General features: G+C 51.6%; 1 protein-coding gene across 1 annotated transcript in view; it reads left to right on the top strand.

Annotated features, from left to right (window-relative positions):
* Positions 1–262: 262 nt before the first annotated feature.
* The window catches only part of GAD1 (glutamate decarboxylase 1), a 32,913-nt gene continuing 18,848 nt past the window's right edge, over positions 263–14,327 (top strand). Inside the window, exons 1-6 of the mRNA XM_058027452.1 lie at positions 263–469; positions 1,613–1,758; positions 3,483–3,545; positions 8,761–8,919; positions 9,607–9,849; positions 12,562–12,652. Coding sequence (XP_057883435.1) covers positions 1,689–1,758; positions 3,483–3,545; positions 8,761–8,919; positions 9,607–9,849; positions 12,562–12,652 — 626 coding nt within the window. The 5' untranslated portion in view covers positions 263–469; positions 1,613–1,688. The remainder of the gene's footprint in view (positions 470–1,612; positions 1,759–3,482; positions 3,546–8,760; positions 8,920–9,606; positions 9,850–12,561; positions 12,653–14,327) is intronic.

The raw sequence follows: 14,327 nt of genomic DNA, 5'->3' as shown, positions 1-14,327 counted from the left end.
TCGGGTCAAGCCGGTGCTGTCTAGGGAAAGCCTCTGGCTCCGTCCGCACGAGGGGCTCGCACGGCGGAACCGCCTGCCCGGGGTGCCGCCCCCGCCGCGGCTGGACAGCCCCAGCCGCCGCCCCGGGGCGAAGCAGAGCAGCGGCAGCAGCCGGGGCCGGTGGGCCGCCCTTCCCCGCCCCAGCCCGCCGCCCCAGCGGCCCCCAGCCCCCGTGCGGAGCGCCGCGGAGGCGGTGGCGGCAGTCCTGTGACTCATGCCTGCGTCGAAGCAGATCAACCGGCGATTCACGCTTTTAAAAAAGCAAATCCGAGCACTTCTGGAAAAAAAGGTCATCTCGCATTAAATTCCGCGGCGCGATTGGTATTCCGACGTCGTTTCTGGCAGAGTTTATAAGCGGCGGGTCGCTCCCAGGCTAGAGTCGCCCTGCCAACCTGGACTACGGCAATAAGAGCGTCCGCTCGCTCCCTCGGTAAGTGTCCTCTAAACAGCATCCTAATTTTTTTCAAGCCTTTGGGAACCTCTGGAGCATTTTTTTTTCTCCCAAAAATCGGTTTTGGTCGCTGTCGTATGAAAAGAGGAATAACGGGGTTTTTGATACAGCTACCGCCCTAGACATAGTGTTAACCTGTTACTTCACTTCTAGGCATTGTCTAGAAAATACCTTCTGCTTATGGCTGTTTTCTTTCTCGTCTTAAAAAAATTTAAATGCCTGTTTTCCATTGAAGTCATTGATCCATTGCATTTACACGCGGGTGTAAATCCACCCAGCAGTGGAAATGAATCGGTAGCTACCGGTTTGAAAAAAGCTGCTAACAAAGAAAGCATTCTTTCGTTACCGCGACCTTCATTTTCTTTGCAAGGGGAAGAAAATAAATCGCAGGTAGACGTGGGGACAAAGAGACGAGCTGGGCAGTGACCCGGCAATTCTCGATCAGCGACCCTGTATTGGTTATCGGAACGCCGTGTCCGCCAGGAGAGAGTTGAACATCTGGCGAGGAGCGAGGGCTGGTCCTGCACCTTCCTTTCCCCAGACAGACGTGCCTCTCCTGCCATTTGCGCCGCTAAGGCGAGCACGGGCACGGGAGATCGCTGGTTGGTGCTGGAGCACAGAGTGGCCCCGGTTTGCTGAAACATGTGTGTGCAAATACACATGTATGTGGCGGCTGTCATTGGACCTGGGCAAAACGCACCTTTGTGGTGGCGGGGTTCTATCTGTCAGTCTTTCCTGAATGCTTTAGCCTGACATGTGTTTGGTAAAGCCCAGAAGCGGGCTGTGTTTGGGATTGTAGGTCGTTTGGGCTGGCGATTTCGACGCCCGCTTTGCACGTTGGTCTCCATTTGATGCGAGTCATATAACTGCCCTGCTCAGTGGCCACCGATATAATTGCTGTAGGCTTCGTGCTCTGCTAAATCCGTCATTCCAGCGCGGGGGTAGTGCCCTGGAATCTAACGAAGGGAAGATTTTGCTCTTCAGTCTGTCGAGGCATTTTCCCGGTTCGGCCGGTCCTGCCGCCGCCTCGGGACCTGCGCGGCTGCTGCCCGCTGGCGTCTGGACGGGACTCTGGTGCGGTGCTCCAGGAGACTAGACTAAACCCGCTGTTCTTCCTTCCAGCAAATTCCTTGCTGCCCACCCCTCAGAGGAATATCGAGAAAATACGAGCTCTGAGGACTGGGGCTTTTCTGAAAGGATGGCTTCCTCCGCTCCCTCGTCCTCCAACGATGCTCCGGACCCCACCCCACCTAATCTGCGACCTACAAGTAGGTTTTAATATTTTCCTCGTTTTAAGTGTTTTGGAGGCTTTCTCCATTTAGGCTTAGAAAGACCAGTTTTGAAACGAAATTATACATCTGTGAAGCCCCGTTCCGCGCCATTAAGCAAGGTGCGGAAAGTGCTCTACACAAAGAAACCATCTTCCTACTGGGAACAGGAGAGGTCGGTCCGTGGCGAGTAAAACGCTGTGAGGAAAAGCCCACCTTACTGGCCAATGCTGTCTTTATCTTACAGCCACGTTTGAGAGATACAGACAATAAACTGACCTCCCAGATGGACAAAAAAATGGGGATATTGGAAGGGGTGCGGAGAAAACGAATCAGTTAAAGGGCGAAGTTACACCAGGGTATTAAAGCAGGTGTCTCCCAGCTACGTTTTATAAATGCTAATTCTGCAGCTTCTTTTCAGCCTACGCTGAAGCCTGTAATCAAGCGAAATTTGGATGCTAATTGCAGCTTTTCAAAGCGTTATATTCCTAATTGCTCTGAATTCGCCTTGAGTTATTGAGGTGTGAGTGGGAAGCAAAGGCTGCTGCAGGTGGATAGAGAATCAGTTTATAGCCCTGCCAGGCAGTTCAGACCATCGCCTACAGGAAAAAAAATTAAAAACAAAACAATAAGGGGCTCGATGCTATGAAGCATCAGAGACAAAGAGCGGGCAACAGTAAGAAATGAAAGGTTGTCAGGGACAGCAGAGCGGGTAATAGCTTTTACCCTGAAAGAGCTACGAGATACGAGCATCGGAGTCATTATTGTCATTATTCTGAAACTGGAAAAAACGGGGAAGGGGGCGAGCGGCAGCACTGGGTCTTGTTTCAGGCGCTCGTAGCAGGCACTGCTGCCTTCGACTGAGGTGCCACACGCAGAAATCGAATTAATTGGCAACACGGCTAAAACAAAGCTAACCGCTGGCAGCAGCATCCTGCCCTTCCCACACGGGCTCCCCGCCCCCGGGCACCGGCAGCGCCCCTGCCGAGCGGGCTCCTCCGCCCGGTCGGGACCGCCGTGCCTCTTCCCCCGCTTCCCCCTCCCGACAGTCAGGCCGCTGCCCTCCGTGCTTGGGTGAGCCGTCCTCGTCCCGCTTCCGCTGAAACCTTCTCCCCTCGCCCCCCAACGCCCCCGGTCGCCCTCTGGGCTCCATCGCTACCGGACATGCGGCTGCCCCGTGCCGCGAGCGATGGACGGGAGAGGCTCGGTAGTGCCCGTGGCCGGTGCACCCTCCACCTCGGTCCTGGGCTTCGTTCCCCGCTTCCCGTGGGCTCAGCTGGGGCTGACCGGCGCGTGTGTGAGCCGCGACTCGAGGGGCTGGGAAGCAGCCTGTTTCCTCTGGGGGTGCGCTCCCAGTAGGGCCGTCGGCGGCCCGTCAGTCCGTCCGAGGCTCAATGATGCGAGTCCGATCATCTAGTCAAATACTATTTTTCACCCAATTAATTCCTGAACTCTTTTGTGACCCCATTTCACGCCACTTTATTTTAAGCTGCTACTTCCCTGGAGCCCCGCCAGTAAATGATGAGATGTCGGGTCCCGGGTGCCTTCTCTTCTCCTCTGGGCAGGCCAGCATGTCACCTCGCCTCAGCTGCCACTCGCCCAGCGCCGCCGGGCTCGGAGTCGGCCCTTTCTCGCGGCGGTGCAGCCGTGCGGGGCCCCGGGGTGGGGCGCGGCGGCCGGACAACCCCGCCGCCCCAGGGGAACAACTCTGCTCTCTCTTCCAGCTTACGACTCGTGGTGCGGCGTGGCTCACGGGTGCACCAGGAAGATCGGGCTGAAGATATGCGGTAAGTGCGGCCGTGCCTCCCCGCAGGACGCCCCACACAGCCACGCGTGACGGCGCGGCCGCCCCGTCGGGGGCAGCGCGGCCCGAGCGCCCCCCGCGGCCCCGCCTCGGCCGCCCCCTGCCGGCCGCAGCGCGGCTCCGCGGCCCCGGCCCCGCCGTGCCCTCCCGCGGGCTGGCCGTGGCCCGGGCTCTGTCCCCCGCGGGAGGGACGGCGGCGGCCCCGCTGCCCCTCCTGCCACACTCGGGGTGCAGGCGCCGGGCGCTCCGGGCGGAGAAAGCGCAGGATCCGCCGGGGAGGCCGGAGGGAGGAAAAGCGGGGGGCGGGGGACCGGTTCGCCGCTTCTCACTGTCTGAAATTTTTCAACCTTATCTGACTAGAAAATACGGATCTCCTGGGGAAAAAAAGATTAACGAGAGCCTTATTAAAGAGCAATTCGTCAGCTTGCTGTGCTGGTAAGATAGCGCTGGCAGCCAGTCAGCGCGCAGGCACATGAAACGCAGAAGGGAAACAAATGCACAATCAGATCGCAACGTTATAGCAAGAGATTCATTTGCAGATAACAAGCTGTCTTCCTTCTCTAGATATCTCAGTAGCGCCTTCGCTTTCAGAGGCTAACAGTCAAATCTTCATATTCTGATGGGGGAATCATTCCGTTTTGCCCATCCCCTTATGCATAGAAATTATTTCCCCTTTTCCTCCTCTGTCTCTTTTGGGGGGATGGGGAATATGTCGTGGGAGAAACTAACCTTTTTTCGATGCAAAGGAGCATTTAAAGCTCTTTCCCTGCTTGCTCGAGTCGAAGTTAATTCATAAAGCGTTTTGTTACCTGGAAGTTTGAACGGGAAAAGAATCAGGGTGCAAATATTTAGCCCTGTGTCTGCGAGAGATTTCACTGGTAGCCGCTGGCGACATTAACGAGTAGTCGCTTAGTTCTATAAATAGCTCCTGATCTGGGTTTAATGGACCATTTCCCTACCAGTCCCTCAGTGGCTGGAGCGATGGGCATTTTCACCATCATTTTAATTTAGCCCGGCAAGCAGAACTGATAAAGTAACGCGCATTTAGGCTTGCTCCGTGTTGCTAGACTATGGGGGTTAGAGAAGGACAGCGCAGCTTCTCTCAATGAGATCAAATACACTTGAAAATGAAATATCCCACCATTTTGGATTTGAGACGGGCATAAGAGAGAATAGTGAAGGCTTTGTGAAGGGAGTTCAATACAAGCTGTATTTCTGGCTGTGCTTTGTTGCTCAGTTTTCCTTTGCTGGCTCTTTTCTGTTTTATATGAAGAATACACTCTGAATAGTCAGCGATGCCGTTTTGGAATACTCAGATTTGATGATGAGCACTGTTTTTGCTTGTTTGAGCCCTCCTATTTGAATCGAACACCTTCACAAAGACATACAGGGAAGGTTGCCTATGGTAAACAAAGTGAGGTATTAAGGTTGCCAAGAATCCTAATTAAACATGCTAAACGAGTTGACATTTGACTGTTGCAGGTGATACCTCCTTGTCCTTACCTTTCACAAGATATCATTCCAGACCCTAAATATTGTATAGTCACAAAGGTACCTTGGAATTGTTCCTATTGTGTGCATCACACCGAAATCGATTAATTTTGAATGCAAACTTTAAATAAGGGTTGACCTCAGAGAAAAGGCAGGTCTTGAACAATGAGTCGGTTGTTCCATCTGAGTTGTATATTATGGGTTTGACATTTTCAATAATTACAATCCAAGATGTATGTAATTTCTTCCTAAATAATGGAGCGATTTAAGGATTAGCTTTTTTTCCTTTTCTGGTTGAAAGCCACTGCCTGAAAAGAGCACTGCTGCTACCACCACTCTTACCCCTCCCGACTCTTTCCCTGCCCCTACTCTTTGTCTCTGCACATATCCACCTAAAAAAACCAGCTAAACAACAACAACAAAAAACCTTCCAAAAAACCCCAAACCAAAAAAAAAAAAAAAAAACAACCCAACAAAACCTAACTCCTATTTTAAGCAGTTTAATGAACTGTCACGGCGGCCAAAATATGGGCAGATTTCCCTCTGTATCTGGATTTGTATGCTACACTCCCACCATGGCAATTGTTATTGCTGAGACTGATCCTGTTAACATTTGGCACCAGTGGAATGTTCAACGTCGTAAAACTGCTCCGGTGCGTCTCCTGTTTGGCCTCGGTCCGCTGACGAATCCAAACCCAGTGAGCGACGCGGGAGAGTGGGGCTTCCAAAGCAGCCGTGCATGTCAGAAACTGGGCTCGTCTCCGGAGTCCGTGGGATTTTTGCTGCCGCGCATACTTTAGGTAGGTGGTGCTAAGCACCCCGACCGCGGCGGGGTCCCGGATCTCCTGCAGCCCCCCCGACGTGCAGCCCCGATGGCTGCGGTGCCGCCGGGAGCCGGCAGCTCTGCCCCCGCCCCGCAAGATGTGTCCACCCGGGGCTGCGGTGCCGAGGGGAGCTCACACACCTGCCTTGCGCGAGGCCTGATGTGAAATCACGCTGAATCTGCGGTCGCGCACCGAGCTACTCCCTCGCCAATCTGGTGTGACTCGGCTCTTGAAAACCCGGTCTCTTTAAGCGCATGGATGAAAATGCACCTGCGGAACAGACCTACTGCTGAAAAAGGCTGCGCTCTCCGCTGCTCCAGGAGAAGCAGCGTGGACACTATTTTGTCCTCTGCTACTTACTGGAAGTCTACACCGGCCTCGCTTTTCAAGCGGGATAGAGATGAAAGGTCGGCTAAAGTCTTGCGCTTCTCCCCGGAGCGGAAGGAGCCTTCGAGGGCCGGCTGTTACGCTTCGCTGCAGACCGCGTCGGCTCTGGGGAGCGTCCCACACCCTCCCAGGGAGGGGCTCGGCAAACGACATGGTCCGGCGGCTCCAGAGCGGGGACTGTCCGTGTCCCACGGGCTCCCCCTTACACCGAGTCTCCAGGTCCACGAGACACTGCCGTGGCCGAGGGACTTGAGCGAACGCACATTACTACAGCCGGCTGGGCTGATGTCGGCCGACAGCGTGATCCTGCCTTCGGGTTTTTTCCGTCCTCTCATCCCCGCCCTCGAGCCTCCCGAGCGCGGCCCCGGGTCCCCACGCGGCGCGGGCTGCCAGGCCCCGTGCGAGCCCCAGCCGATCCCCGGCCGGCCTCGGGACACAGCGGGCCCGGGAGCCTCCGCGGGGAAGAACGGCCGCAGAGTCGTGCGGGCAAGGGCTGAGCTCCCTGCCCGCAGCGTCTGGTTAGGTCAGACCCTTCAGCGATGCCACGGCCTCGCTGGGCCCGATGGGAGTGGAACTGGATGCAACTGCAGCCTTTCTCTGTAGCTGAAGCGGCGCTCCCTCCTTCCCCAGCGCCAGTTGTGCGAGGTGCCTGGCTCTCGGGGCCAGCGGAACGCGGCTGCTCCTGCCGGCGTCTCTTCTCACGGAACCCGTCCCACCTGTGCATCCTACTGAGAGCCTGAAAAAAAGACGGGTGCGGGGAAAACAAAGCAAAATCAAGCCCCTGAACCCGGTAAAAGAGGATTCATAATTCAGATTAGCTTCTCCTAATGAGCAGGAAAATAGCACTAGCTGTTGCAGGAGCTAATGATCGCTGCAAGAGCCATTAGAAGCAGTAACAACTAAATACTACGTATATATATATATATATATATGGACGGCTACTCTGAACTTATGCACGAAGTTTCCCTTAAATAGTCTATGTCTCATTCATAAAAGCATCACAGAAAAAGACTAATCACAGAAAAAGTCTAAAAGTAGAAGATCAGAATTAAAAGGCAAAACGTGAGATGTTCGCTGGAAGTATGGCTCCTACAAACTTACCTGTGAGCGACTCTCCTGGAGACTCGTCTGGGTACCCGACTGATGCAGAGGGGCCTGCCAGCCGAGCGCTCCTTTTCCGACAGCTCTTTCGCGAGTGCCTGGCTGGCGGCAGGTCCGAGGCACAGGTACCGCGCCGGGAGCGATTGGCCCAGCAGCTCACTATCGCTCGCTTTTCTCCCCCGACGTTCAGCCCCGAGCCTGCCCAAGATGCTGGGCTCCAGTACGGGCCGGCGGTGGGGGCCTGATGGGAGGTGCCCACAGTCCCGGGCCGCCGTCGCGGCTCCGGAGAGCAGGGACTCATGGCCCGAAAGCGGAGGGCGCTGAAGAGAAGCGGCGTGAGGGAACGTGAGTGAGCGGACTCAGGACGTTGTTGTTCCTCCCTGCTAAGCTCTCCTCTCTGGCGGATATCCCCAGCCGCGACGAGCTTTGTTTTCGATTGTTGCTTGTTTTAAAAGAAAAGAAAGAATAAAGGAGACCCGGCGTCACCGTAGTGCCCCTTCCAAACATACAGGTGCACTCGGTGCAACCCGGAAGGTCAAAATCCGACGCTGTCCTTAATGACAAAAAGCCCGTGTTTTAGTGGGCATCATAGATTTAATATATCAAATCCAGAAAATTAATTGTTCTCCCTGCCTTGTTAAAGTAGACAGATCTCATTACTCGCTGCGGACTCTGTGCGGCTCCCGCCCCAACAATTCTTGGGGTGAGTGGGTTTATTATTGCCATGACATATAACAGCAGCAGTTGTGTTCGGGTTCTGGGCGCCAAAGATGCGTTCCCGGTGAGAGCAGAGCTCTTAAAACCTCCGGGGATGATTACTGTTAGCATCAAAGCATCTTTTCAGGTGGAAAATCCGCATCAGTACTTACTGATAATAGGAAGGTGGGGTTATATGAGTGCTACTGGTATCCTCAGAGCTCTAGCACTCTCAGGACGGATGCTCCAGAATGGCTGCTTGTTCTCATGCCTTTTGTGCGTGAGAGCACCACGAGGAGAACTGAAAATGGCCCTGATTTTAATCATACATCATTGCCCCTGTCTGCTAGGTCCATAAACTTTGCCTGCAGGCTGAAATAGCATTGACTCATCCTGAACTCTCTTCCAATGGCTGATTACTGAAGTGGAATCTGTCTGATCGACTTAATAAGAATTTACCAGTGCACTAAATGACGAAATTTTGTTTTTTGCATGGCTGCGTTTTTGCAGTTGATGGCATTTTGAACTCTCCCTCCTGGAGGCAAATAATCCCCATAAATACCCTTATTCCTGACCTCATTAGCCAGATCTAGAGCCAACACCGCTTTTAACTGTTGTCTAGAGAGCTGCTTTAGATATTTCTAAATATGCTGGGAAGTGAGAAAACTCTGACCTGTGCACCTTGCAATAATAATGTAGGGTTCCTGCAAAGGACCAACAGCCTGGAAGACAAGGGCCGGATCGTCAGCTCTCTGAAGGAAAAGCAGTCCTCCAAGAGCCTGCTGGCATGCGAGAACAGTGAGAAGGAATCCAGGTTCCGGCGCACCGAGACAGACTTTTCCAATCTGTATGCCAGAGGTAAACACTTTACAGTTTCTCCTTGCTCCAGCTCAGGCATGTCCCTTAGTAGTCCTGCCCTCATCTCCCCTGGAAGTGCAGCCACGTTCAGACCATGCTTTTCCTTGGCTGTTTTTGAAGGGAGCTCTGTGTCTGTGTGTTTGGGAGCTGCACTGGTGATGTATGCAAGCTGCCTGAAAAGCAGTTTTACGTACTTTGGGCTGATCACCTGCAGCTCAGCTTCAGTGATTCCAGGGGTTTCTCCAGATCCAGCATCCGGGAGGAGAGTAATTCTATGTTTTTATCCTCCTTAGTAAAATAGTATGGAAGCAGCCTATGGTTGCTGGTAGAGTGGGAAAGGGAAAGCAATCCCTTTGCGGGGCAGAGGTGGGGACGCTGCAAGGTAAGGGCAGGTGTGGATTTCAGGTACTTTTGGCCCACAGGAGGCGAGTGCCTCACACCACACAACCTTCGCGTGGCAGGGCGTGCTCTTAGGCCAGGCACCTTGGAGGTACCTCTGCTGTTGCTGTGGGTGACCTAGGCTTGCCCTTCTCCGCGGGGTGAGAGGGACCCGGAGTCTGCCCAGCTGCAACCAGGCAGTGCTGGGACCGTGGCTTCCAGGTTCTTGGAACGCTGTGGGCAACCGTGGCTGGTTCTTCTCTGCTTCTCTCTCCCAAAGCAAGTGCTAACAGCTGGTTTGTCCCACAGATTTGTTGCCCTCCAAGAATGGTGAGGAGCAGACCATGCAGTTTCTGCTGGAGGTTGTGGACATCCTCCTCAATTACGTGAGGAAGACTTTTGACAGATCCACCAAAGTGCTGGACTTCCACCACCCACACCAGCTCTTGGAGGGCATGGAGGGCTTCAACCTGGAGCTTTCGGACAACCCTGAGTCCCTGGAGCAGATTCTGGTGGATTGTCGGGACACCCTGAAATACGGAGTGAGGACAGGTAGGTTTTTGCACGCTACTCTGTGGCAAGTCCCTCCTGGGACTTTTCTCAGGCTCACGGTGAAGAGAGCTTGACAGCTCACAGAGGTAAGCCCACACCCTCTCTACACCCGTGACCATGCCTCCATACAGGCTTGGCTCCAGGGCTGGCTGCAGGCGCTAGAAATGTTTCTGCTCAGAAACTTCATTTATTGATGACCATCCGTCCCTGCCGGGTAGGGCTCAGTGCTGTTTTTAGACCACAGAAACAAGTTTTAAAGATGTAATCTCTTTCACTTGATGAAACGCGAGCTGTCTGTATCTCCGGGGAGCAATATCATTAGGTAAATGAGGGCATAAATGACACAGAATTTGCAATTTTTCTTCTTTATGTTCATCAAACGTTTAATGAAAAAGAGACTGAAATCCTAGGAATCATCAATAAAGGAACCCTGTGGATTTCAGCCCATTACCCAGGAGCCCTGGCCGTCCAGGTCCTTCTGAATCAAACAGAAATCCCGGATTGTAATCACTTATTTGACTGGGTGAGCTGTAGCCAGGCTCTAGAGCAAAGTCAATGCTCTCTCAGGCTGTTTGGCCTGAAATGTTTTGCATTGGATCCAAAGGAATCTTGTCTGGCAACTAGCCCTGACAGCCGTACGTACCCAAGCAGGTCAGGAGCTGGAGCGGTAATGGAGCGCGCCGAGTTTCCTGTCCCAGCCTTGCTCCTGCGTTTCAGGACTGCTGAGCTCTGCCTGGCCGGCTGCCCTCTTTGGCACGGCACGGCACGGCACGGCCCGGCCGCAGCGGGCGGGGATCTCCCCGCGGAGCCGGAGGGCAGGAGCTCGGTCCGGGGGCTGTTTCCCGGCGCTCTCCGGCTGGGCAGCTGCGAGCCTGCCTCCTGAAGGACGGGCCGCAGCTTTCTGCTGTGCTTAGTTTTGGAGCCGTGAAGACCCAACGCAGTGCATTCAAGGAGCAAAATCTTGCCAACGGATGTGGCGTAGCGTTCTGTCCTTTTTCCTATTTACATGATGGTTTAATCGATTCAGTGGAGTCAGGGGTATACTTTGATTTTTGTACTCTTAATCAAAGGGGAGAGTGTTTCACTCCCAAACGCGTGGGTTGTTGGGCAGGTGGCCTGAGGTTGTCAGAATGGCTGCGCTCTGTGTGCTTGCACCATTATTCTGCTATTTATTGTGCCGCAAGTCGTGCAGCCTCCTCCCCTCACCCCGACCTCCCCTGGAGCTTCTGTGGGCCAGCAGGACGTGTCCCCAGGACCTGAGGGGCAGGTATCCGACCGGACACGAGCTCTGTTCAAAGCGGTGTGTGGTGCAGCTTTAAAGTGCTGCTCGGATCGCCTGAGTGCCCAGGACACGCGTTCTGCTGTGGGCTCCCGGGGCTCGCATTCTCTCTCAAGCTCCCTTCAAAGTCACCGGGTCTGAATCTGCAGCCCAGCCTTAGGAGATCGCAGGCTCATTAACAGCTGTGGGAGGTCAGCGAAATGTCGCTGAAGATAACTTGCCCGTCAGTGTGTCCTGGAAAGGGAGAGAAACGCTGATTTGTGAAGCAAACAGGCAAGCCGCAGTGGTATTTCTGGGCTCTAGCCCCGAGCCGTGGGTTCCCCGGGCGGGAGCAGCCCCCCGGCTGCGGCGTGTCCTCTTCCGGAAGTGTCGCGATGTGGCAGCGCCGGCAGGCTCACGCCTCCGAAAGATTTCTGCTGACATCGCTCGGGGCAGAATCGCATTTGTTTCTTCATGTCAAAAGATGCTGATGTTCCTCGTGTTGAACCGAATCCGACCTGACAGGGTCCCCTCCAGGCGTCGAGAGCTGACCTCTCTTCTAGGGCCGGGCTGTCCCCGGTGTGCTATCTGCGTGTCCTTCTCCAGAGAGCAGAGGGGTCTTAATCATGCCCCCCCCCCCCCCCCACGTCCCCTCAGCGCCCGGTACCGGTTGCTAGGAATTTCCTCTCTTCATGCTAGAAAAGTAGGTCCCCGAGACTCGGGATTATTGCTTATCAAAGTCGTTAAAGCAAGTTCTGCTGAAACACAGGGATGTGATTTGCTTCGGTTCAATAGCGAACTCTGTTTAAGGAGGTGAATTCCAGCTCATAGACAATGTGGGGAAAGGCCCCGAGTCGAGGGCCTCTTGCGGGGCCCTGTCCCCCCTCTGCAGCGCTGGGACATTGCTGCCGGGACCCCGCAAAACGTCTCTCCCGTGTCCTTGTACTCGGGAAGAGACGGGCTCCTCCGCAGCCCTGTCTCGCTCCTGCAGCCCCAGTTCAAGCGCCTGAGCCTTCCTCTCTTGCTCCATTCAAATGCAAGTAGCCCCGGTACCTGGGGGTTGTTACTGCCAAGGGGATGTCCCCCACCGTGTACTCCTCTCCCGAGCTCTCAGCACGGCAGAGGTCGGAAAAGGGCTCTGGAAATGGGCTAGCCCAAGCCCCTGGGCAAGTCCCGGAGATGTTTACAGCCACAGTCGATTCTGAGGTTCTCTTTTAAAGGCAAATGATTCCCTACAGGAGCTCAGATCCGAAGCATTTTTTGAAGTTTGTAATAAGACACCCGTGAATGTTGGCTATCAGTCTCCCGATAAGCAGGACTTGCTTTGAAAGCTTTGCTGCAAGTATTCTGAGTACAGACCTGTGGTTTTTGTCAGAAAAGGTGGATGGTTTAAATTTGAAACCTGAGAGATGCCGGTAGAGTTTGTTCTAAGTTGCTCTCAATTCTCTTCACAGGTCACCCTCGCTTTTTCAATCAGCTCTCCACAGGACTGGACATTATTGGCTTGGCTGGGGAGTGGCTGACATCTACTGCTAACACAAACATGTAAGCAGTGTCTTGTCACCAGTGTCTGGGACTGGTGCTTACACGGGCTGCCATGTTTCATGGTAGATAGGTATTGTCACAGATATGAATAATTTTAATTTCTAAATGATGAATGTTACATCTTCCAGAAAAATGTCTTGTGTTTTCCTAAATGTGTCAGTAAGACAATGAAAATAATTACATGAAACTGAACAGTTTTATGTTTCTTATCAATAGAAATGCAAATATCTGAGAGCACATGGTAAGTAAAACATGATTATTCTAATGTAATAACCTGAAATTACTTTTCTTTTTTGGATCAATCTTCTCTCTATTTTTCTTTTTTTTAAAAAAGCTTTGTCTCTAGACTGAACAGGTCTGCAGCTGTTCACACGTTAACACTAGAACACAAGATATGGAAAAAATTATTTTCTTCTCTGCTGTTGACTTCAGAGATAGCAGGCTTGAGGCAATACCTTTTGTTCATGTGCTGGTAGAGAATTGGCTTCTGGGTAGCTTCAAAATGATTAAAAATGTAACACTGAAAAATAATTTTATGCTAGTGAAGGAATTAGTCTAAGATTGATAAATCATGTGTAAATAAATAAAGGGAAGTATAAAAAAAGTAAAATTTTACATTTGAATGCCTCAAATAAAAAACTTCTCCTAATTTTTCTTGACCTCAGAGTTAATGAAAGGTAAATGTCAGTGTAAGGTGTTATGATGAATTTTTTCAGCAGAGTGCAATTAACGAAAAAAACCCCAAAAAACAACACTAAACAAAAACATCCACAAAAACAATATATATTTTAATTATTAAACAAGTATTGTAAAAGCTTTAAAGGGCTTTGAGGTGCCTTTTTAGCAGCACAATTAAAATGAAAACAGTTCTGATCACATTTCTAAACAAAACTTTCCTTAAAGGTTGTTTTTCTGTTTCTCTGAAATTGTTATATATTTCAGTGTCACTTTTTCCAAGCCCATTTGACTAACTTAGTCATCCCAGTTTAGTTATCCTTTTGTAATCAATGAAATTGCACAAATCTGATAAGACATAACAGAATTCAGCTCTATGGCAGACTGTGACAGGTAAAGAAGTACTGACATCATTATTAATAACGTTGTGCTCAATTAGTCACTTCTTAAAAAAGAACTCTTTTTAATTGATGTTTTCCATTTTTTTGAAAGTAAGCTGTTAAATAGCTACTTTCTCAACCACTTGTGCTTTAAAAAAAAATGCATCTTGAAAATACTTCTCTGTGAACATGAAAATTTAGTATCTATTTGTTAGCATGAGGCTTCGTGTGCCCTTTTTTCAGAAAACCAAAGTCGACATGGTGTGCTTTCAAGTAACACAGTACTTGCAAATAAGGTTAAAGGAAGATGTTTGTAAAATATAATTCTAAGAACTGACAGAAAAGGTTATTAAAAATAACCCAATCACCTCTGTGAGCTCTGGGGAACATGGTATTTGTTTTGAGTAGTGTTCCCACACACCAGAACAGGTTTTGACCTTTACCTAGAAACTGTTCCAACCTATTACAGCTACATGAGCACATAATACAAAAGCAACCATAACACTGAATTATAGTAGGGATGTTTTTGATATGCCATTTTTTCTTTTCTACAGATAAACAATAGTTAAAATATTTATGAACAATTAAAAGTATGTGTTTTCTTTTGCAGATGAGTTTTG

Source organism: Melospiza georgiana, chromosome 7 (assembly GCF_028018845.1).
Source record: "Melospiza georgiana isolate bMelGeo1 chromosome 7, bMelGeo1.pri, whole genome shotgun sequence".
Classification (NCBI taxonomy): domain Eukaryota; kingdom Metazoa; phylum Chordata; class Aves; order Passeriformes; family Passerellidae; genus Melospiza; species Melospiza georgiana.
The sequence above is the reverse complement of the archived record's forward strand: the minus strand, read 5'-3'. Positions and strand labels throughout refer to the sequence as shown.